We start from the raw sequence: 24,085 nt of genomic DNA, 5'->3' as shown, positions 1-24,085 counted from the left end.
GGGACACTCACAAACAACACCCATGGTGGGAATCTAACAAAGAACGTCGTACCAAAACACCGTGCCACATTTATCATTTGAAAAACCGATTATACAAGGAAGGTACCGAAGCAGGTAGGATCTTTTCAAGACAAACGAGACAATACGAGACAAAGGGCAAGAAGAAGGGCCTCTGTTAAAATGAGACAAGACCAGAAAGAGAGAGAAGTAGGTTAAGAAAGAAAGATGGGAAGACACACGCTCTCACAGTGAGATGTGGGAGGAGAGAAAGAGAACAGAAAAATGGAAACAAAGAGATAGATTAAAAGAATCTGAAAAATGTAAAGGAAGAGAAAATCTGAGGAAAAAGCAGAGGGGGAGAGAGAGATCGATGAGAGCCAAAAGAGAAGCAGAGGGGAAAAGAGAAACCGAGAAAGAGAAAGTGGCTATGTGTAAGAGACAAGTGTGGCCTATAACGTGCGATATTTCTAAAACAAAATACTTTAGTATGCGATTTCTTCAGACACACGGAATATATATTTACCTTAGCACGTAGTGTTAATGAGACATTATCCATTGGCTAGTGCTTTAAACTATACTTATTCTAACACTCGGTATCAAGAGAAGTGTCAAAAAAGAAATTTCACCTGAAGACAAGAGAAGAGCTTGTTGGAGTAAGTTTAGTTTAAAGCACTAGACATTGGATTAACATTGCATGCTAATGAAGAACAATCGACACTAACATCCATAGAATTATTAGATATTTTTATCTGCTTAGTTATAGGACTTTGTATTTTGCTTATAGTAATTGCAAGAGCGATTCCTTAGTGGCGTGTTCTGCATGATTGTGAAAATTCCAGAACAGCTCCAAAGGGTTTTTCCTTTCTTGGTAGAGTAAGTAGCTCTTAGGCATGCCAAAGGCGATGGCTGATTCCTTATACTTAATGTGTTATATGACTGTTCTTTAATGTCCAAATACCTAAGTATTAAATTTTAATCACAATTAATTGACTTAAATCAGGTTGATAGAAATCTCAATGTAAATCAAGATTATATAACTGGTGAATTTTTAATCACAAGCCAAGTGGATTGACTTAATCAGGTTGATATAAATCGCAATTTAAATCCGGTGATTTTTTAAAAATAAACCACTGATTTTAATCACTTTAAATAAATAATTTATAGAATAATGTACATAAGGATTTTGTAGATATCAGAATCACTTCTGGAGAAAGTACATTAATCTCATAATCATTTAGTGGTGTTTATCAAACTCAAAGAAAGGAAAAGAAAGGAATCTAAATATTTGTACTGATAGGGCTGAGCTCATACGAGAGGAAATGTAATATGTAAACTGCAAACACTTAAATTTATCTTGATTTAAAATTCATTTATTTGTGTAGGGTAAACTGGCAAACATTTTATGAAGAAAAATATACAAAATACTTATCATATTAAACCGTAAATACTGTCATTATCATTAAACTGTAAGAAAAATATGGCAGCTGATAATTTGCAAACTATCATTAAAAAAATTGCAGAATTTAACTTCAAGGACTATAAAAAATATTTTAAGTTACAATTATATAGTAAATCCAGAATGTTTTATTTTGACTGGAGGAAAAGTTAGTGAAATTATGTATTATAGTTTCATTAACACACTCAACAAACGATTCCATAGTTGGTTCATACATATAGAACCAGAAACAGAAAGATGCATATTTACATATAATTTTTTATTTGCTCTAATCAAACTGTTCAATTTCTTTTTGCAGGGCCATTTACTAGAAACAGCCATTCTACGAAGACATATATCTATATTACTTTTCCGGAATGTATGGTGTAAGACAACGCGAACGCGTTCTGATCGCACGTTGCGGGTGTGTCCCTCTTTCAATGACTGTTGGTCAAGTAGTTCTGTAGTAAACATGACAGCTCGCAAGCCTACTAGGGGAATTGTGTATTCTGCACCCTTCCCCACCTAGTCTCACCCCGCCCACAAGATTTCGCCTCTGCAAGTCTTTACCGCAGACATTCCGGAAAAGGAATATATATGTATGGTGCCAAAAAACATACAAGCAAATTTAAACTTTTTTTTAAAAAAATATCGATTTAAATTTTAAGAAATAAATTTAATTTAATGAATCATCAATAATGATTTTTAAATAAAAATCACGATTTTCATCCACCCTGATCACAAGTGTGTTTTTGTAACTATTGTTTCGAACCTAGAGACAAGAACGAGTTTGGCTTCATCAGTCACGAAACGAGACTGTGAAGTCTTTTCTTGGTACCATCATTTCTAAACGTCTTTCGAAAAAAAAATCTACTGTTTTCGAACTATTTAAACTTGTGTATTGTGATATATTTCACTGTGAATGAATACGTTGTCTCTGTCGACAGGAACATTGATTATAAGAGTTCTAAGGATTTGTACATTGGAAAACTTCTAGAAGGTTTTGAAAAGTTGTTCCTTGCAAAAGTTCTAGCAGGCCAATGGCTAGGAGGACTGGTGACTTCTGATTGGTGGGACGACGTGAAGCTCCAAGATGGATTAGCCTTATTACATGCCGTCGAAGCTCAATACGCGGTAAGTGGATGTGGTAATTATTTTCTCAATGTATAAACTTAGTGTCGTGAAGAAGGAATTTCCAATGTCTGCTTCGGATGAAGTCAAATAGTGCAACGTAAGGATATAGCAAAGTTCATTGGTGTGGGCGATTAATTTGGGGCTCTATTGCAATGACCATAGCTACTAAGATATGACTAGGACCATATGTATAGTCATGGAAAAAAATCTTCCCCCATAGAGCCTTAATACGAGTAGTCTTAAGCGGAAGTAATTCTTTCCACGACTGTGCAACTAATTGTTATGACACGTTTATAATTCACACAAGTGTTCTCGGGTTGCCAGTCAGCTTAAATCGGCGTTATCTTCCAACGTTTCGAGCACATACATTGCTCTCGTCATCAGGGAATGTATAAATGGACACAATTTTATGGTTAAACACACGACTATGATGGGGCGGAGTTTGGACGTTTCCTTCCTATTGACTCGCTCTGTATTGTGTTGTGTCATGTGCCAATAAGAACACCGGGATCCAAAGCGAGCCAATAGGAAGGCAACGTCCAAACTCCGTCCCATAATAGTCGTGTACTTAACCCTACATTGGTCTCCATTTCTTACATTCCCTGATGATAAGAACAATGTATGTGCTCTAAACGTTGTAATTTAACATGATGGTAATCCGAGAACACTTGTTGGAATCACGTAGCCAGGAAAGCTACAATTCCTATTAACGTTTATAATTATTAACATACTATTATTTTGCTTTTTCTGTGAATCTTCTATTATCAAGTTCTAGTGTGCTAACTAAACATTCTTCCATGTAGGCAGTTCCCAGCATGCACAAGGAAATGACGTACGTGTACGCATTGTTCTTTGCTTACGGAGACGAGGATGTGTCAGACATATCGCGGGAACCAAAGTGGATAGCACAACATGGTATGAAAGCATTTTTATGTATATATATATATATATATATATATATATATATATATATATATATATACACACACACACAGGGCTATTCATTAGTAACTCCTTGGTTTCTTTTCATTGCAAACTTAAGGTACGTGAGTAGACAACATCTGAACGTTTTTGTAATGTAATTTGATGATTTTTAATAAATCACACTGAGTTTCTTGAGCCGCGGTCTATGGAGTATCCTCCAGACATTTGTTTGTGGCAGGTGAAGTTTCCGACTTGCATCTTTTTGCTGATTTATTTCGGCTTCGTTGGGATAAGGTCCACAGCAGGGCCCAGGAATTTTAAATAAATTCAATTCCGGTTCAGGAGAGAAACTCAGCAAGCATAAACGGGTTCTGGATGGTAAATAGCCTTATTATCTGTAAAGTATCTCCATTCGGTCCAGGAACCTTTCTTCCGAATTAATTTAAATACGGTCCAGGCACCTTTTCTCCGGATCATGTTAAATAGTGTCCAATTTCCGCATTGAAATGAAACAATACGCAAATTGGTCTGAATTTAAATTGTATGAGGAAAGAGGTTCCGGTCCTCTTACGGAACCTAATAGAACCCTTGAGACTTTATGTGTTCCAGTACCTTTAGCTACCCTGGTCCACAGTCTCTTCGGAGGGCCTCGCCGATGGCGCTGTTGTAGCGTCGTCGTCTTGTAATCAAGGAGTCCCGGGTTCGATACCCAGTGGTGGCACATAGTGGTTCGGTTCCCACTTTAAACTGTAGGTCCAGTCCCGATTAGCCTTACTGTGCATAAAGTGGACTTAAAACACCAAACCAACCAAGCAACCACTGATGGCCGGTCTCTGGATTTCCCTTTGCACAAACAAGCAGTAGCTACGAAATGATTGTACCACTTACGAATGCCGTACGATCACAACAGACTTTGTTTCGTGGTATTGCAAGACCCAGAATGTCTTCTTTCCAGACGCCGCCATGTTGCATTGCACACTCCTAGCTACTAAGTATGCGGTTAGCTGTGTACCAAACTATTAGAAGAAAAACTTTTGAACACGAGGCAGAGATGTACCCCCATTAAATTCACCACAATAAAATAAAGAAACCATGGAGTACTTTTTTAATAACCCTGTACATTTTTTAAATCAGTTTGGCTTCATCCTATTTATGTGTACCGCTGCTGTTTATATAGAATATATATAGGAATTAACCAATAAGATTTTTCGTAAATCACGTGGACTTGATTTCACTGACTTTGCTTTAACAGTGGAAAGAGGATAGTCTGGCAAGATTGTCAATACAGCTCTTGTACACTGTGCATTTACTAACATTAGAACTGGTGCTATATAAAGTATTTGCTTAAAATAATGAAATACCCCTATTATTGTTTAGCCTTCGACATACATCGCTTTTAACTATACACAGTGATTTGCACGTTCGTACAGCTTCTGGATGTATCTGTAGAAGTCACCCTTCGCATTGGTGTTTAATGTGTTCGCTGCGGTTTTCTGGATGACCGAAATCGAATAAGATACCCCTTCAAGTGTGATTTCACTTTTGGAAACAAAAGGTAATCAGCTAATCAGCGGGTGCTAAGTCTGGCGAATACGGAGGGTGATTAATCACTTTGTCCAAAAAACTGTGGCAATCAAATCTCGGCAACCTGCAGTTCCTTAGTCTTTCAACACTGAGGCCTCTTCGATGGCGCAGTGGTAGGTAGGGTCGTTGCCTTGTAATTAAGGGATCCCGGGTTCGATATCCGGTGGAGGCACGTAGTGGTTCGGATCCCACTTTAAGCTGTAGGTCCAGTCCCGATTAGCCTTACTGTGCATAAAGTGGATTAAAAACACAAACTCAATCAGTCAATGAATCTTTTAACACTGGAGAAAAAAGTGTGGATCACAGCGCGAATAAACCTGGCGTTTTCTCAAATCTTGAACTACAATCTGTCTCACTGTGTTCTTGCTTATGATATCCTCGTCTGTTGGCGATCTTAGCGAAAGGTGACGGTTTTGAAGCAACAATTGACAAGTTTTCACGACATTGTTTCGTTGCGACACTCGGTTGGCTGGCCGCTCCCGGGCTAGTCTTCAACAGTTTTAATGATTGTATTTTCTTTACAATTATTTATTTTGTGTTAATTGAACATTATTAGGGAATGTTGACACAATGCATACGTACAATTCACTGACGTATAGTCAATTCTCAGGAGAAACAAGTATACAAGGTTTGATCAGAATATTTCAGGACTGCTGCTGCTTAAGGTCAGATATGATCCCACTATGACAGTTCAGGGACGACATGATCTGAAATCATACCGTGCTCAGAATTCTGAATCTAAGAATCGGTTATCACAAAATAGTGCGTGATTAAAATTTGATTGACGTGCCACTGCTTCTATATTTAGCCCTGTGTGTGTCTGTGTAGCATTAAAAAAAAGAATATCTATCCGACATGTTGCTCCTTATTTTTCAGAACGAGTGACATTGTCTATGTTCAACGAAACTCTTTCTCCAGTTAACCACCAGAAGACGCTTAGGAGGTTGATCAAAGAGAAGTAAGTATTCAGATTGTTTTCTTGCATATGTATTTTCATTATATATATATATATATATATATATATATATATATATATCATTGTATTCGTCATCATCTACTTATTCCAGTCTCTTCCCATGTGTGTGTATATTCTGTTTCTCTAGTTTAAAGCCGGTTGTATGTCGTAAATGACGTATTTCGTTTGTTAGCATTATCCAAGATAACACTGTAAGCTTGCTTCAATCTTTTCAGGTAAAGTGAAGAAGCTTGCTGAAAGCATTTGGAAAGATGTAACCTTGCATCTGGCTTGAATCAAGCCAACTGGTTACCACGTGTCAAAATTACAGCAAGCTTGACATGACAGGTTTGCACGTCGAAACGCACGAGAAGCATTTCTGAAAACGTGTTACGTGTGTGACGCTCGAAAAATGATGCAAGGTTTGGCTACATTTGTCTGTAAAGCATATAGGCTACAGATGCTAATGCTTTTTGTTGATGAAATATGCACATTATAGCATTCGCAATTCGCTTTGTTGCTTATTGAGTAGAACCACTTTTCATGGTATTCCACGTTCTTTTTTAAATACGGATTTCTCACCTTTTCTTTGCCTGCCGTACACATACTGGGGATCGTATATGAACTTTACTACAAAAGTTATAATAGCAATTCTCTTCACCAGGAAATTCTCGACCTACACCAAGGAGTATTTCTGGCAAATTTACGATGACATTTGTCACGAGGAAGGAACATTACCGCAGGAGATATCATTTGCTGACATGGCAACCACATGGAGCGACTACCCCAGATTTCCTCTTGTCACCATCAACAGAAACTACGACAACAACACAGCAACGTTGAGCCAGGTAAAATAAGCTTCCATATTTTAATTATACTCTATGGACATTACTTTGCTTACAACGTATAGATTAGGGAATTAGAATGCATAGACACACTTACAGACATATGCAAAATGTGTGTGTGTGTGTGTGCATTATATATACACAATGTTTATGTATATATAATATTAAATTGTAGTGTTTAAGGTAATTCGTATTACAAATTTTGCAAGATATTTGAAATATCTTTTGAGAACTTCTGCACAAATAGAAACAATATTTTCTGTTAACATATTTGTTGCGAATTCTCAGTTTACTATAGTTCTTAACAGTTGTTCTTGACTGTGACAAATATGGTGACAGGTTGCAAGTGTTCGTTTGGTTGTCGGAATACCCGAGATTTGATTGCAGACATAATGAAAATTTTTCAGATGTGCATATTTAAAGATGTGGACCCAACTCAAAGAAAGTGAATGGAATAAACTCAGATACAAACGTACGTTTCTCGTTCCAGAAAGTCTACATTGAGTTTGAGTACAAGGTAGAAGATGAGAACATCTTGTGGACTATTCCCGTGCCCTTCACAACTCAAGACCAGCTTCAATTTGACGACAGAAGAGCCAAAGTCTTCCTTCGGGAGAAGGAACAGGAGATTCAGACAGGGCTTCCAGACAGGAATAACTTCATCCTTGCTAATCCTGAGTATGTAGGTGAGTTACATCGCTGTGTGGTAATGTAACTACTCTGTGAATTTGTTTTGTACCATTGTGCTATTGAATTTGATTTGATTTGATTTGATTTAGTTTATTTTACTTCGCGTTTTGTGCCTCTTGGCTAAATTGCGAAGATGGGGATGAGTGATGAAATGATGAAATTGATGAATGGACATTCACAAACAACCAAGCCCGACCGGGTATTGTGCTATTGAAATAGCATTCAGAAGCTATTGTAGCAATTGGGATATTATCGGGAGGCTTCACCTACGAAACTCTTCATAGATATCGCTGGGACTGTGCAACACATGGCAAGTTTCAAAAATAGTTTCTCTTTCATTTTGTTATCCTGGACTGCATTTTACAGACTATTGAGGCTGTAACGTATGAACTCACGATCAGTATTCTCCTCTTTGGAGCTTGTGCTGTCCTAGTGAGTTTGTGATTGTCTCTTTAACAATTTCATCTAATCCCGTTCATCCTCATCTTCGTAATTAGCTAAAAGTGGTAGAAAAGCAAAGTAAAACTTTCTCACACCTAATGCAATATTATATTTAATAAATATGACAAATTTGTACCTGACATCACAATTAAAACATTCATTTTTTAAACTTGTTCTCCACAAAATCAGTCTTCGGTTATTAGATTCCTAGATACAGATAAGACCCTTTCCACACCCAATGCATCTATTGGACCACTACCAAAATTCCAATGGGCAACTTATGTTAACACGCAACATACTGTATATAAAACAATCAAAACTTATCGACCCGCCTGATGTACCTCTTACAGGGCGTTACACAGTTTGTTTAGTTTTAACGTAATGATTTTTTTATTTGTCTTGCAGTTTACTGTTGATACAAGCATAAAAACACAGTTTTTTGTTTTGACGTTTCAGGAGAACACTCTCCTTTCATCAGATATTTATTTTTAGTTCAGTAAACTGTGTTTTGATGCTTGAAACAACCGTAGACTACAAGATAAATAATTTTACAATGCGAGCAATACGTACAACAAGAAAAAAATATGATTTATTTTATACTAGAGATTTGTATGAAGGATCTTTCAACATATGCATTCAGTTTTCACAGCATTGTTGTATTCTTCCAGGCTTTTACTATGTTAACTACGACACAGACAACTGGGACCTGATCACGCGGTATTTGAACAGCGACAACTTCAAGAACATCCCCGCCCTGACTCGTGCCCAGCTGATCCACAACACTGCCTACATGGGCAAGTCACGTGACCTCTCCTACGCCTACCACCTTCGACTGCAGCTTTTCCTTAGGAGGGACTTGGACACCGACGAGCCATGGTTTATGGCGTTCGTAATGGCAGACCACTTGGGCAGATCCATTGACGGTACAGACGCTTGGAAGCATTACAAGGTATTGTCATAGTTAAATAATTGGCGAATGTGAAGTGTGAAGCACAACTCTTTCCTAAAGTTCGTAATGATTGAAGATTTTGCTCAATTTGCAATGGACTTGTGTACATTCACGTGTGCCTACGTATAAAGTTTTAGACATTTTTCTACCTACTTAAAATTTTAATTTCATTTTCTTGCTTCCCTCTATGGCTGTTTCTATCCCTATCTTACTCCAGTTATGCTCTCTCTCTCTCTCTCTAAAATGTATTTGCATTTAAATATTTAAATAAAGTAGCGTCGTTGTATTATTTTAATATTAAGTTTCGTAGTCTTTCAGCGAGAAAATTGAAAATGTGTATTGAAATTAAGTAGCAATATTGCAATTATTAATTTGTTGCTCTTGATAAGACACGAGACGTCCAGGAATGAAAAGCCCTTATTCCAAAATTTAATACACAGCAAATTGATATTTTGAGATTTCTTTAATGAAATTTATAAAAGTGTTTTGGAAATGCTATTTTTTTACTGCTATTAGTCTAATTGAATGATAATGAAACAAGTAATATCTTTAATAATTTTCTTGCTTTAGTGGAATATAAATCCTGTTCAGTGGCGTCGAATCTGAAGGGATTAGGGATACATTGTTCCTCTCAAATTTAGCAGATCTCACTTGCAAATATTTACAGTGGGTATATTTTATTTAGTAATTAATAATATATATAATGTAAATATATACAATATGTATCAATATATACGTATGTATTAGGTATCTACAGTGATATTTTTATGTGGTTTGTGTACCCCTTTCAACCAAGAACGTACGTACCTACAACACTGCATATACACGACAGGGTTAAATGGCAATGGCTGTCCTTGTCACACCATTTACTTTATCATCATTCATCCTCACCGTCGCGCTAACAACAGAAAAGTGAAAAGTGACTTCAATGAGTGAAATTAAAATTGTTGATTGATTCATTGATTGGGTTTATTTTACTTCACTTTCGGCCACTTTTGGTTATTCGCGAAGATGAGAATGAGTGATTATATGATGAAGTTGATGAAGGGACACTTACAAGGAATACCCATATCAAGGCCGGGATTCGAACCCGGGACTTCTGTCGTCGTAGCACGGTGTGTTAACCACTCCGTCACGGAGGCGGTCGAAATTAAAATTGTCTTGATAGCAAATGTGAGACATGTTTTAGAATTATACATACATTATGTATCTATATTCTTATATGGCTACGCTTTGCAGAATTATCTCATTTACCTGTCAAACCCAGCCTATCAGGAGCTGGGAGAAGAGGACCAGGAAGGGGATTCCCCATCAAGAAAGGAGGCGAGGAGAAACGTACGAAGATTAAGGAGTTCTTTCGGAGCTAGCGAGCAGGTAGCCAAGTACAGGCAGGAAGTGAAGAAGTGGATGGATTTGGAGAACCCCGACAATGAAGTACCGTGAGTATTTCTATAATGTTTTCTAATAGTAACTGCAGTGCTGAATGTAATGTGCTTTGTTGTTAGATTATTGTTTGTATGTAGTGCATGTACAGTCACGGACACTTCTGGGTCGTTACATCTCCATTGACTTTCAATGTGATCATTACAACCCAGAAGTGTCCGTGACTGTACAACTGTTGTGTTCATGTGGTTCATCCTCTTCGCATTATGGCTTACCAGCACAAGATTATCTAATTTGAATCCTGTCCGCCATTTTTGGAAAAGCAGGAAATCTTGGTTGAAAATATTTAAAATCTGGGAAATTTGCTATGTATCAAGGATGGCTGCATGAACAACAGTCAACAATAATTGAAATAGGAACAGCCAGCCGAGAAGAAATTAAGCTTATTCCTAAAATATTCAGGTAACTTAACTAATGGTACATTCCCACAAATATATTTATTTATGTATAGGACTAAGGCTAGTGGCTAAAATTGACTAATATGACTAAACCTAACCTAACCTGAAGTTATTTCTTATTATGCTACCACTTTGTATGGTTTTGTAAATAGATTACTTTCTGTATAACCATTATCCACTTCGTGTTTTGTTTTTATGTTTATGTTAATAATAATAATAATAATAATAATAATAATAATAATAATAATAAGTTGGCGAAGTTCAGCCTGTAGGCTGCTCTGCCACCTAACCCATGTGAATGTAATGTGACACATATAATAACCTGCATATAGAGCAGTAAGCTACGTGCAAAGTGGTACATACGTAGCTGTAAGAGATGGACAAAATTAAATTAATATCCAAAGTGTCTACCCACAAACGGAATATAATAATAATGTTAATAATAAAAATATAATTTCACATAGAGATTGATACCTTCAATATGTAGCACGACTTTGCCATAATTCCATTAACAGTAAATCTTTTACTTCACTTCATAAAGATATACGTTCCAAATTCGTTGATGTTCGCGTTGATCATCATGTACAACAGAAACCATTTCAGCTTAAATTAAGGGAAACAGAAATTCTTGTAACATGTCGGTTGTGTCATAAATCACATTGTCGTCTGCTGATAAGCCATTGAGCGAAACTGGAACACACTGTTCACGTTTTGAATTGAACAATTAAACACACACACACACACACACTTTCATGTTGTGTTACAGTTGTTCTTTCTTTTTTCTAGCATGCATCTACGTCACCTGTGCAATGTTGCAGAATTTGGATCAAGAGAGGAATGGGACTTCCTGTTCGAGAGGTATCTCAACCTACCGACCTCTTTTGACCTTAAGGACAGAAACTACTTCATTGGAGTGATTGCCGGCTGTGCTAGGGACACTTACAAGGTTCAAAAGTAAGTAATGGAATTCACTAATCGAGTGGCGAAGTCATTTTCTTACGCTCTGCTTAAATATAAATATTTGAATTAAAGAGGTGAAACCTAGTGGTATGCGTTGTCCAATGTTTCGTCATTAACCACCAAAAAATAGGGTGACATTGAAAAGACGTCGCTGAAAAAGAAATCACCCTCCTGAAAAATTCATTCCGAATTAGAAAAGAAGCCAACGTTATATTATTATTTCTGCATGTTACTTTACAACGGAAATAAAGTTTATTTAATTCGTGTTCCAAAAGCATAACAGAAATTAAAAATAATTACATCGAAAATTATGTCTACCATGTTTTCATATTCCACCATTTAATCCGTCTACAATTTAGAGAACTCCAAACACAAGATATTTATGTGAGAAACTTACATTTCAAAGATTTTTCTAGAACGAGGGATATAAACATTTAACAACAAAATATAATAGCTACATGGAATGTAAGAGCATTTTTTAAAAACTGTGTAATGGATAACCACCTACTTCTTGCCTTCTCTCCCGAAGTTTATAATAATGTTAATTTTGAAATAAACAATTAATGGTCTATTATTAGTAATAAAAAAACATTTTTTATTTTCTTGCAATTTTCTACTTTATATCACGATCTGAAAACCCCTACGAAAATGTCTGGCAATTTTCTACCACAACTCCAAAACCAATGAACATTGAGACTTAAGCTTTCAAAGTGCTCCTTACATTACATAAAATGTTATCTTCATTTTGTCTCCACAGGTAGCCATTTTTTACATAATTTCTACCTGAAGTAAAAAAAATATTAAAATTGCTATAAAAATAAGTTTCATTGAAGAATAAAATATTCAAGAGAAAAATGTGAAGAAAGCCGATACTTGGTGACAGATTCCTTCATTCCTAAGATTTGTCGTGGAGAGGATAGATCACTAATTGACTATGTGTTTTAATTCTTGCAGGGTTCTGGATCATATTTTGGAGGGGAAGGAGGGAATAACCAAGCAGCAGGCTAATATGGTGTTTATTAAATTGACAAGTAACTCTTATGGTTGGAACAATCTTCTGGACCATCTTGCGGAACATTATGATCAATGGAAAGACCTGTGAGTATCGGTTTAATGTGTACTGAAATGCATTCCTTGTGAGTAAAAAGTATGTCTTGGCTGCTAAAACGTTGGCCATTCTTCCTGGCTGATCGCCCTCTCCCCCGTTTGACAATTCTGTCTGAATTTGATTCCTTCTTTTTTTGCATCTCCATCCCTTCTTCTCCTGGCCCCCCTCTGTCTTTGACCCTTCCGTCTGTTTATTTCTCTCTTGCCTGTTCATCTCTCTTCCTCCTCTCTCTCTCCCCTCCGACTCTGTCTCTGCTGCCTATCTCTCCCTCTCTCTGACTCTCTCTCTATTACTGATTACCCAGAAGTCTTTTATTATATCGCCCTTTGCATTAATCCCCATCCAGTACAATCTTCTGTATTAATCGATGATGTATGTGTTGAGTGCTAATCTACAGCCTCTGATTTTATCAATAATGTGAAGATTTTTGTACTCGCGTATCTGTATTTGTTATATTTGCTGTTAGGGGGTTCATTTCGGTGACGTGAATTATATTTCAGGTACTCCTGCTTGTTTCTACACTGAGGAAAAAGTTTGTTATCCTAGTTACAGCAACCAAATCCCTTGTTTGTTATACGCGAGCAAAACGTGAAGGTTGAGAGTACGAAATTATTTGATTGACTTAATCTTGTTCATCCAAACAAATCAGCTGTTTGTTGTATCTAATTGGGTCCAGTTCTCTGAACAAGATGCTTGGTACCATCAACCAAATCAACTTGTTGGCAGTAAAGGTTATTCTGTTGGAATTATTATTATTAAAAATATTAATGAAATCCTGGGGACGGCGGGGGGATTTCCCGCCACAAACAATTTTGTCCTGCAAGAATCCAGTTGGTAAACGAACTGGTTTGTTAGTTTATGAATACCTGATGTGTATGTTTGTGTGCATATACACATATGTATATAAAAATACACATATACTTATACATATCAGGTATTTAAAAGTAGCAAGCCATTTCCTATACCAACTGAATTTTCGTAGGACAAAATTGTTGGTGGGTTGAAATTCTCCCATCCCAGGATTTTACACTGCTTTTTAACATAAACTATGACTATATAAACACACACACACACACACACACACACACACACACACACACAGAGATTTTTTTTAAGTTTACAGGATTATTCTCCAAGTTTACTCCAATAACATGATTTAAATGTGTTTTGAATTAAATTTTGTACACACGAAGTGTGTTTTGTCAAGTTTAACCCTTTCCGGTACACACAAGGTCTACGCGGAAAGAAATCGTGTAAGCGCTCCTTTTCTCACCGCACCACCACCCGAAACGTCCCCCCTTACTCCACCTGCCCCCGGGTACCAACAAGGGCGGTAAAACCAGAGCGTGTGGTATGTAACGAGGACGCTACTTTTCTGCCACCTGGTGTGGAAAATAGTAAGCTCATCCCACACGTTGCATTGAAATTTGCCACCCTGTGGGGACACGTGAAAAACAAATTTGCCGAAGTAAGGATGCTATGCATCAGGTTCTTGCATATATTTCCTATTAGGTAATTCCGTTATCATTCCTCAAAAATTCAAGGGCAGTGATCCGAGGCTTGTAAATGTATTTTCGTAACGATTTCCTTGTGGGGACCGGACTTTGGTCCCCACAAGGTGGATTCACAACTGACGAGTGTCCCCATAAGGTAGCATCTGCAAAAGCAAACACACACACACACACACCATCACACACACACACACACATGTATATATATTGTTGTAATCCCGTCTTACCTGGGATCTGGGGTCACAGGGATGTTTCAATTATACATTTTAGGTAGAGCTTAATTGTACCTGTTAGCTGAATCTGCTCCGATTAAGAGGGAAGAGATATGGAAGGTTGAATTTAAAGGTTATTCACGCTTGTTCATACCTGGTAGGCGAGTGATGTTCTTGTCCAGATGGTTCTTGCAGACCGAATGGTGACTGATGCCAAGGTTCGATTCCGTGACCCTTGGCTCACAAATCCGAGCGATCCCGCGCGACTCGCTGCATGCTAGGCAGCCGTAACTTCGTGTTCCGTCGTCGTAGTTCTGTAGTTGTAATGTGTCGTAGAGTAATTCAAATGTAATCTGAGACTAATGATCCAGAATGAGCGTCGAATGAGAGTCAAAATCCAATCAGAGTGAGCTCCCTTTTATAATCTTAGGCTTCGAAAGGTTGTTAAACCTTTCGAACACGCTGGATCTTGTTTAGATCCACGCGTTTGCCTTTCGGTCATTGTTTTCACTGAAGTTACAAAGTTAGCGCATTCTTGGGATCGCCCGCTGGTCGGACAATTCCAGGAAATAAACAAGCGTAAATATTCTCTTGACGAGGTTTTCTCGTATTCGTAATCTCCATATCTCTACAATATATATATCATAATAATAATTCTCTCACACATACATACATATGTACTTGTGTGAATTAAGTTTTTCCCCCTCCTTCACCAGTCTTCAATGATTTCTTTCCATCCTGAAGTAAAGTAATTCGCTGTTAATTACAGCGGCATGCTGGTGCAAAGGGGCATAGAAGGCCCCCATATATTTCCTTTTTATCTTCGAAAGTGGAGATGTGATCAGAACTATGCTGTAGCTTCCTTTACACCCCCAGTGATATGAGGGTGGATGTGTGCCATAGCTGCTTGTACTAGGACAGATCAAAAAATTTCCTCCCAAAATCACATATCTTGATAACCAAAACCAGGTGTCCTATATGGTAGTCGGACATCCTACCGACTGGATCAACATGTTAAACAAGACCACCGGTTACAATGGACATAGGAAATCTACACTTAGCTAAAAAAAAATGGAACTTTATTTTTGAGGCACTGCCTTGTGAATGTTGCAAATACAGATTGCAATTTCATTATTTTTTTTGCATTATGTTTCGTAAAGGCATATTCACCATAGCTACAAAATCTATATGGTATATTTCATTTCTTCACACTGACATTATAGACAACAAATAATATCTTAAAGTATTATTAACCCTAGAACACTAGCACGTTCCCATACTACAGTGTAACCTTTAACAGTAGCATGTTCCCATATTTCAGTGTAACTAGCACTAAAGTGTAAATCAAAAACACTGAGACCTTCTGTAAACAAAAGGTCTCACCGATTCGATGTATCACTCCGCGTCAGCTGATTCATGACCACCATCATCTGCTGTTACACTCATAGTTCGCCGCACTTATTCATTTTATATAAGAGCCTCTGAATGTGAGAACCCGCTCTCAAAACATCAGACGAATATGCAGCCGCATACATTGTTACTCTCCCGATCATTCTCTCTTTCATAACCCTTAAAACTGCAGACACTGACACACCACTGCACTGGGATACCAACTTAAGCACTTCATTTACTGGATTCTCAGGATACCACTGACAGAACGTTACATAAATATTGAGTAGAATCTGTTTCTCACCCCTTTTCAAAGGCTGTCCTTGCTGGTGCTTTGAAAACAAGCTCCGAGAACACGGAGACCTTCCCGCACGCATAGAACTCGGCATGTTATTTTTCTAAGGATAAGTCAGGCAATATTACTAAGTTGCACTACTTCCTTGCTGTTCACATGATTATTTTTAGAAAATAACCAACGTTATAAAATATCATTATGTACACAAATCTCTAAGCTCATTGAAAGTTACAATGCATATTACTACAAAATGTTCACACTTATCTTGCCTTGCCATGTCACCAAGTTATTTTACGAAGTGCACTATACTTGGCGGAACAAAAATCGTTATTAGGATGCTTGTCAAAGTTTCCAACCGCAATAAATTTACGAACTTTTTGTCTTGTTTTGATCATCATCATCAATATATTTATCGGACTTACAGCAATGCATATGGCTGTTTATGCCCATTATATATTTTATTTACATAAGATACAATATACATAAAATCTACAAACAAATTTCAAATACACTCCTACCTATATCATCCTTAGAAATATACATTACCATGTTATATCATTTTGTCTAAAAAAATGCAAGTAAAATATATTCAATTCACATGCAAGAAAGAAGCCAAATTTATGGGAAATGATTACTGGTGCAACGAGTTAACCATAAAGGTGAAGCAATAAGTAAAAAAGAAAGAGCATTGGGTTTAAAGTGAGATTTCATTTGCGGCAGCGTTTCCCATACTACAAATTGGCCATTGTTTTACCTTACGTAATGAATCCTGTAACAACGCTGGATTTTCGTGTGGATTATTTTACTTCTATGAGTTTGCAATGCTTTCCGCATGCAGGTGGTTTTGTTTACAGAAGGTCTCAGGGTTTGTGATTTGAACTTTACATAAATTTTACTTACATGAAGCAATCTATTTTCAACACAACCTCTACACCATGAAAACAGTGTGACGATTCCTTTTGAAAATCAACTTACGTATATTCCTTATATTGGGGTTTTATTCTTCATTTTTAAAAGTATAAACATGGTTTTATTAATTCTAGTTTTTGGACTTTTAACAACTGTAAACTAGAATGAATAAATCACCACTGATTAGCTACAAAGAAGAATGGTTTTATTAAACATATAACATTTTAATAGAATGTCTTGATTGTCAAGCCAATATGTACATTAAGAATGAAGGTGAAAAGTTCAAACAATGAAAAGTAAACCAAAAAAATATTCATAACACTGTAAATAAGGAACGAATGCAATATTGTAATCCTGCAAGAAAATAGTGCATGCTTCTAAACGTTTTTTCAAAATCTAACTATCCAAGTCGAATTTACGAATGTCAAAATTGTGATTTTTTTTCTCGTTTTACTAGAGCTACGCAAAATTGACATACATTGCACAACATAACACACAAAATCAATATGATCAGCACTTACCTTCTCCGTATGTCTGACAGACTGGTCGAGGCACTGCTAGGTGGAGGGACTTGTATCTGAGAGGTAGGGAAGGGATTTGAGAGAACACCACATGTAAATTTTACTTACACTAGTGTTCTAGGGTTAAACCATTCGATATATGGAAAAAAAATATAAATCAGTCCTATTGTTGTGTTAAAAGATAAAATGCAGGTCACCTTTTGTCACACAGGCAGAGTGGTGAGATTGTTTGCAATGGAAAGAGCCAACATGTGGTCGGAAGTTATTAAAGGTTAGGAAGGTGGGTGGTTTTGGTTATTTTTGCGTGAACTTGTGCTTGTTGATATTTCATGATGGGTTTTGGAGCAGTAGTCAAGTAGTTTCGAAGCACATGGCAAAGTGTCATCAGCTCACAGACCTTTCACATCATACACAATGGTGTCTCGCATAATGAATGCAATCCATTCCAGGACAGCATGTGTTAAGTGGCACACTGTGTTAAACAAGTTTACTACAGGAATCATTTTAGTCTGTTTCCAAGCCAGGTTCAAGACCTGGAAACATCATAAAAAAAACTAGTAGAGGAAATATAGAACACACCACAAAGGCAAGAATGTTGAAAATGCTATGAATTTACCAAATTATAAGTTGTAGAAAATACAGTATGTACTGTACAATAGTTCTAGAGTGTGTGCACATGTTTGTTATGCGGGATGTTCACTGTGTGAGCAACCTCTGTATTTTTAACATGCATCGTAATATTCAATGAAGGATAGAGAGAAAGGGGAAAAAGTATGAATACTTCTTTATTGATATGAAGTTTCTCAATATATTTAAATTTTGATTGTCTTTCACCATTACACTACTCCAGTGCACAAACATAAAAAAAAATATTAACGCAGGGGCATTTAATGTTACAGCAGTTGCACTAAATTGCTGTAAAAAGTAGTCGAACTACAATTAAAGAAAACATTTTAATATTATATCATCATTGATATATGCATGAGAAATAATAAGGGAACACATATTAGTGTTCCAAAATGTCTGCGAAAGTTGCATGCATTTTAGAAACTTCTTTTACACGTGTGAGCACAAGCAGTTAAATAGGTGCCTCAATGTTTAAAAAAAAAAAAAAAAACATTCCACACTAGCAATTTAAGAGTACCAAAATTCTTCTTGCACATGTAGCAATTAAACATATTGATGTGGAACAATAATATTTTTATTAGGAATAGTCAAGTATCATGAATTTTTTGTGATCACATACCCACACATACACCACATATTAAAACTTTTTTGATCACATAAAAAAGTTCTTCTGTATTAGATTTCTGGAGACATTCAAAGGATGAAGTACAAGAGTTGTTAACGTAAATATTGATTCAATGTTCCATATCCTCCTGAATCGAAACGTGTATGGTTACTTTTTCAGCTGGCAATCCATCAAAATAGGAATAAAAGAAAATCCTCGACTGTTTGAAACAGATAGTGCTCTCCAGTGGATTCACGGAAGATGTTATTTGCTAAGAAAGAAAGAAAAATATAATAAATAACAGAGTTAGCTGGTTGGTTGGTTCGTCAGATCAATTAGAATTATAAAATTCTATGACCATCAAAAATGTTGAGAAACATTCTGAACTTACACGTAAGGAAATATTTGCTGCAGAACGTATTGTCAAAATAACATTCTGTGAAGTATAGAGAGTGGTTCGAATCCCAGTTAGGGCTATTCCAAGTTAGCCTCTGTGGAATTTGCAACTTTTTTGTATTTATTTAACCAAAACTGTTTTCAAATTATCCTCTTTCTTTTGTTTGTTCAGTGGATGTACGAGTGTTGCTCGGCAAACTAACCATGACTATTTCCATTGATTTTTTTCTCTTGCACCCTGGATGTTTTTAGCTGGGTTTTCACCTGGTGGTTGCAGTGTTTTTCAGCAGCTTCTTTGGCATGTTGTTTCAGTTTTGTGCTTTGAAGGTATCATTGTCTAAAACAAAGAATAAACACGTTCGGGGAAAATTTGCTTGGTAATACTTATATATCACACTCAGTAGCAGCGATTAGGGGGGAGTTGTAATGCCCTCTACTCAGAGTTACCTTTACACATAGTTCCCATTTCGTTAGATGCATCTGAGCGAGAGTTTTACCCAGGCCTCAAAAGAAGTTTGGAAAAATTCTACAGAACGCTCCCTGTCCAACCGTTTACCAATGTGATAACATTATGAAACTATTACATCATAAAAATATAGTCAGGAAATATCCTTTGGTCAATAAGAAATAGCAATGGAAATACTGTATACACCAGCAAAAAATAGAAAAATGAAGCTCCTGGGAAAGATAGATGTGTGTAGCACCCAAATAACAGGAAAAAAGTATTGAGCAGTTTAAATTGTTTATAAATCTTTCAACTTATTCCCTTACAAATAAATGAGACAAGTGCTTACGAATATGCGTACATCCCAGTTTCTGCTGTAGCACTGCCTAATGCTCCAGGTATTGTGGCAATGCATTAGCACCTCTGGCCATGGTTCATTGCTTTGGCCAGCCAGGACTTACTGTTTTATTGGTTGTCTATAAGATATACAGAAAACAAGTAAATATTAATCTACATATTCCACTCCAACACATTTCTGAACTTCAGTAATGATACAAATAAATTTAAAATATTTTATTTTTGGCTAAGCTCATAATTCCATTGATTCCTGTCATATTAATTCTTGAGTATTTCTTAGCAATTTAAATAAAGCTAAATATATACTAGAATGAATGAGGCAGGCTAATCGAGAATACACAGAAGTAGGTTAAGTGATTAGGCTTAGCGTTCCCCCTCTCCCCAAATTACATTTAATTCATGTATAAATGTATGATTTTATTATGATTTGATTCACACATTTCAAGCACAAATTATGCAGCTCCAGCGTGCAAGAAACATACCGTTTCGGAATAAATTCTAACTACCATAACTCCATAATTCTAAAACTTCTGACACCACCTTTATGTAGTATATGTGTATGTGTGTGTGTGTGGGGGGGGACAACAAATTGTCACACTAGACTAGCTACTTTCACAATTTAACTGCTTAACATACTAAGCCTACGGATTTTTCACAGATTTTATATATATATATATATATATATATATATATATATATATATATATATATATATATATACAGGGTGACTGGTAATTAGATGTATTCCCTGAAAGGGGTTAAAGTAGAGACAATTTGCAATAAATTTGACCATATGATACCCCATCCGAAAATTAGTAGTTTTCGAGATAATCGAATTTCTTTTGTTTCTTTAAAAAATGACAATTTTCCACATAAAAACATGAATTGAGAAAAAACTGCTCATTGTATGGAACTTGTTTCAGCGTTTTCTGATAGCTAACGAATAAGTGGTAATAATACTTCATTCATCTTCATGTGAATGGAATGAATGAACAATACAATTAAAGAACATTACACGTCTTGCTCAAAGTGGGCACCTCCGTTTCGAATGCAGGCACGCAGGTTTTTACGGACATTTGGTCTCTTAACTCGTGATGTGATGGTTTCCTTGATGTTTTGACCAGCTGTTAAGATCCTCTCCCTGAGCTCTTCTTGCGAGTTTACCTACCGGTGTCTTGTCATGTGGCTCCAAATGTAAAAGTCGCAAAGCGACAAATCGGGGGATCGAGCCGGCCAGGGAAACGGGCCGCCTCTGCCAATCCATTTCTTTGGGTAATTTTCATCCAGCCACTGGCGCACGCCCTGGCAGAAGTATGGATGGGCGTCATCAACAATCATTTGATCGAGCCATTTTTCCTGCCACAAATCTTAAATGGCATCACTTATGAACATGTTTTGAGGAACGGGATGGCAATGTTATTGGAGGATGTGGCTCTAGCTACAAGACGTGACATGATTTATCAGCATGATGACTGCCCAGCTCGATCCCCCGATCGATTTGGCGCCTTGCGACTTTTACATTTGGAGCCACATGACAAGACACCGGTAGGTAAAATCGCAAGAAGAGCTCAGGGAGAGGATCTTAACAGCTGGTCAACACATCAAGGACACCATCACATCACGAGTTAAGAGACCAAATGTCCGTAAAAACCTGCGTGCCTGCATTCGTAACGGAGGTGCCCACTTTGAGCAAGACGTGTAATGTTCTTTAATTGTATTGTTCATTCATTCCATTCACATGAAGATGAATGAAGTATTATTTCTTGTACACAAATATGAATGTTAGCAACATTTGTACCTTGTTGGATAGCAGATGACACAAGGAAGTAATTTAAGTAATTTGTACGCTTCGTGTCATACCATTTTTGTTATTAATACGTTGCCAATTAAACTAAGAGTGCATTTTTTTTATTACCACTTGTAAGTCTAGACCCACCCGGTACTTACATGTGATTGTTATTTGGGAAAAATTCTTTTTTCAACGACCCACTTATTCGTTAGCTATCAGAAAACGCTGAAATAAGTTCCATACAATGAGCAGTTTTTTCTCAATTCATGTTTTTATGTGGAAAATTGTCATTTTTTAAAGAAACAAAAGAAATTAGATTATCTCGAAAACTACTAATTTTCGGACGGGGTATCATATGGTCAAATTTATTGCAAATTGTCTCTACTTTAACCTCTTTCAGGGAATAAATCTAATTACCAGTCACCCTGTATATCTATTTGTAAAAGTCACACTGAATCTAACAACCAGAGGAAACAAGTGTGATTTCATGCAAACCATAAGTAACTACATTACTTATGAACAAAAACTGAACCTGTATCCAAGTGCTTAACCTAATCATCATTACGATTAAGAAATAAATCTTTTTTGGTGAAGACCAAAGGAAATACCACTTTCGGACCACGGTATTCTTTTTTTTACTACTTACAATTGCATTTGTATCCGTACGTGTATACATTTTCGTAATACCAGTGACTTTCGTCTATTGATCCCCCTCCCCCAAAAAAGGATGAAATTCAGAAACTGCTATTCTGCGCCTCTCTTGCATTTGATGCCTTTCTTTACACTCCTGGCAACCCTGCGCTACCAGGTATTATCGTTTCTTCAGCTGCGTTCATGTCGCTTACTTCTGTTTTAACATCCAATTTCAAATAACCTTACTATTCACTTCTCACCTGGCAACCATTTTTGTGTTAAAACTTGGAAATATCCGAGTAGGCAAAGGGAACATAATGACATACTATCACGATGCACCATTTTCATGCGCACAAGCTTAAAATACTTATTTTGTGGAATGTTGATGAGTGAAAGAATAAAAATGTAATAAAAATTTCAAAACTTCATTTCACGCTGTTTGATCTTTTTAACATAACAATGTGTTTAACCCTCTCAAGAAAATGAAATATTTTTTTTTGCATGTTCCCTTGCTTTTAGCCTGCAGAATTGCGTTATTGTGAAAAGAAGTACACCTGTTACTTTAACATGAAGTAGAACAGCCTGAAAGTTTCATGCAAGTGAATGTAGCACCCAACACGACATATCACAACAGCAGTTATAATATTACATTGTTTGGTTAGGAGGGTTAGGTACGGGGCTGATAGCAATTTTCGATGTGTTCTTTAGCTATTTGAGTGTGCACACAACCGGTTTTTACTCATAAAAACTGGCGAAACAACTTAGCATGGCAAGTTGATACTTACGCTGACCATATTTTGGGATTAAATGTCTCAGCTATTTGCGTTTCCACATGTTTGAACCAATTTTATATTACATAAATGGTCGAAATATCTCGTTTAAAAGAAAGCACAAAGTAATTTTCGACGGAGTACAGTGAGACTACGGACCCCATAATGTAACAAGGTGCAATATACGATAGAAACCAACACGATACACGTTGCACTGCTACGTCAGTAGCTTACAAACAAAAGGTAAATTGTTATAAAAGTTATTTTAACTGTTGGGAAAATGCCTGGCCCAGATCATCTAACCCGAGGATCGAACACAGGTCGACCGTATGGTAGTCAAGATGCTATATTGACTGAGCTATTGTGCCTGTGTTAACGTAAAACACGCTTGCACCACTTGTAATGTATTGTAGCTATTTTATATTCAGCATGATCAGATATTACATATTTACTACATAAGAATTACAAATTAAGATACGAGACAAAACCACATTAAAATTTTGCATTGAACTTCTACGCCTGTATGTATATATTTCTATGATTTACACTTCCTACTTAACATATTTAACAACATTTAACATCAATACTGTTACACTTACCAGCAAATGTACGTATCAGTGTTTCAAATCTCCACGACTTTAAAGTACTCGAAGAGTACGGGTTTGTAGATCCGCCATGTTTGCTCTTGTCACACTTGCCAGTACGAGTATCATGTTGTTTTTCTTAACGGAACAAAATATTTCTTTCGATGTAATGGACAA

The 24,085-nt window shown here is 36.7% G+C and overlaps 1 protein-coding gene across 3 annotated transcripts in view; it reads left to right on the top strand.

Moving 5' to 3' along the window:
* Positions 1-24,085, top strand: part of LOC145986704 (aminopeptidase N-like) — a 79,158-nt gene that overhangs the window by 14,757 nt on the left and 40,316 nt on the right. For all 3 annotated transcript variants that reach the window (XM_083121025.1, XM_083121026.1, XM_083121024.1), the window contains exons 5-12: positions 2,383-2,569; positions 3,373-3,484; positions 5,954-6,035; positions 6,697-6,880; positions 7,368-7,563; positions 8,677-8,957; positions 10,197-10,396; positions 11,585-11,752. In XM_083121025.1, the coding sequence (XP_082977151.1) occupies positions 2,383-2,569; positions 3,373-3,484; positions 5,954-6,035; positions 6,697-6,880; positions 7,368-7,563; positions 8,677-8,957; positions 10,197-10,396; positions 11,585-11,752 (1,410 nt within the window). The remainder of the gene's footprint in view (positions 1-2,382; positions 2,570-3,372; positions 3,485-5,953; positions 6,036-6,696; positions 6,881-7,367; positions 7,564-8,676; positions 8,958-10,196; positions 10,397-11,584; positions 11,753-24,085) is intronic.

The sequence above is a fragment of the Lepisma saccharinum genome, chromosome 4 (assembly GCF_977018435.1).
Source record: "Lepisma saccharinum chromosome 4, izLepSacc3.1, whole genome shotgun sequence".
Lineage (NCBI taxonomy): Eukaryota > Metazoa > Arthropoda > Insecta > Zygentoma > Lepismatidae > Lepisma > Lepisma saccharinum.
The sequence above is the reverse complement of the archived record's forward strand: the minus strand, read 5'-3'. Positions and strand labels throughout refer to the sequence as shown.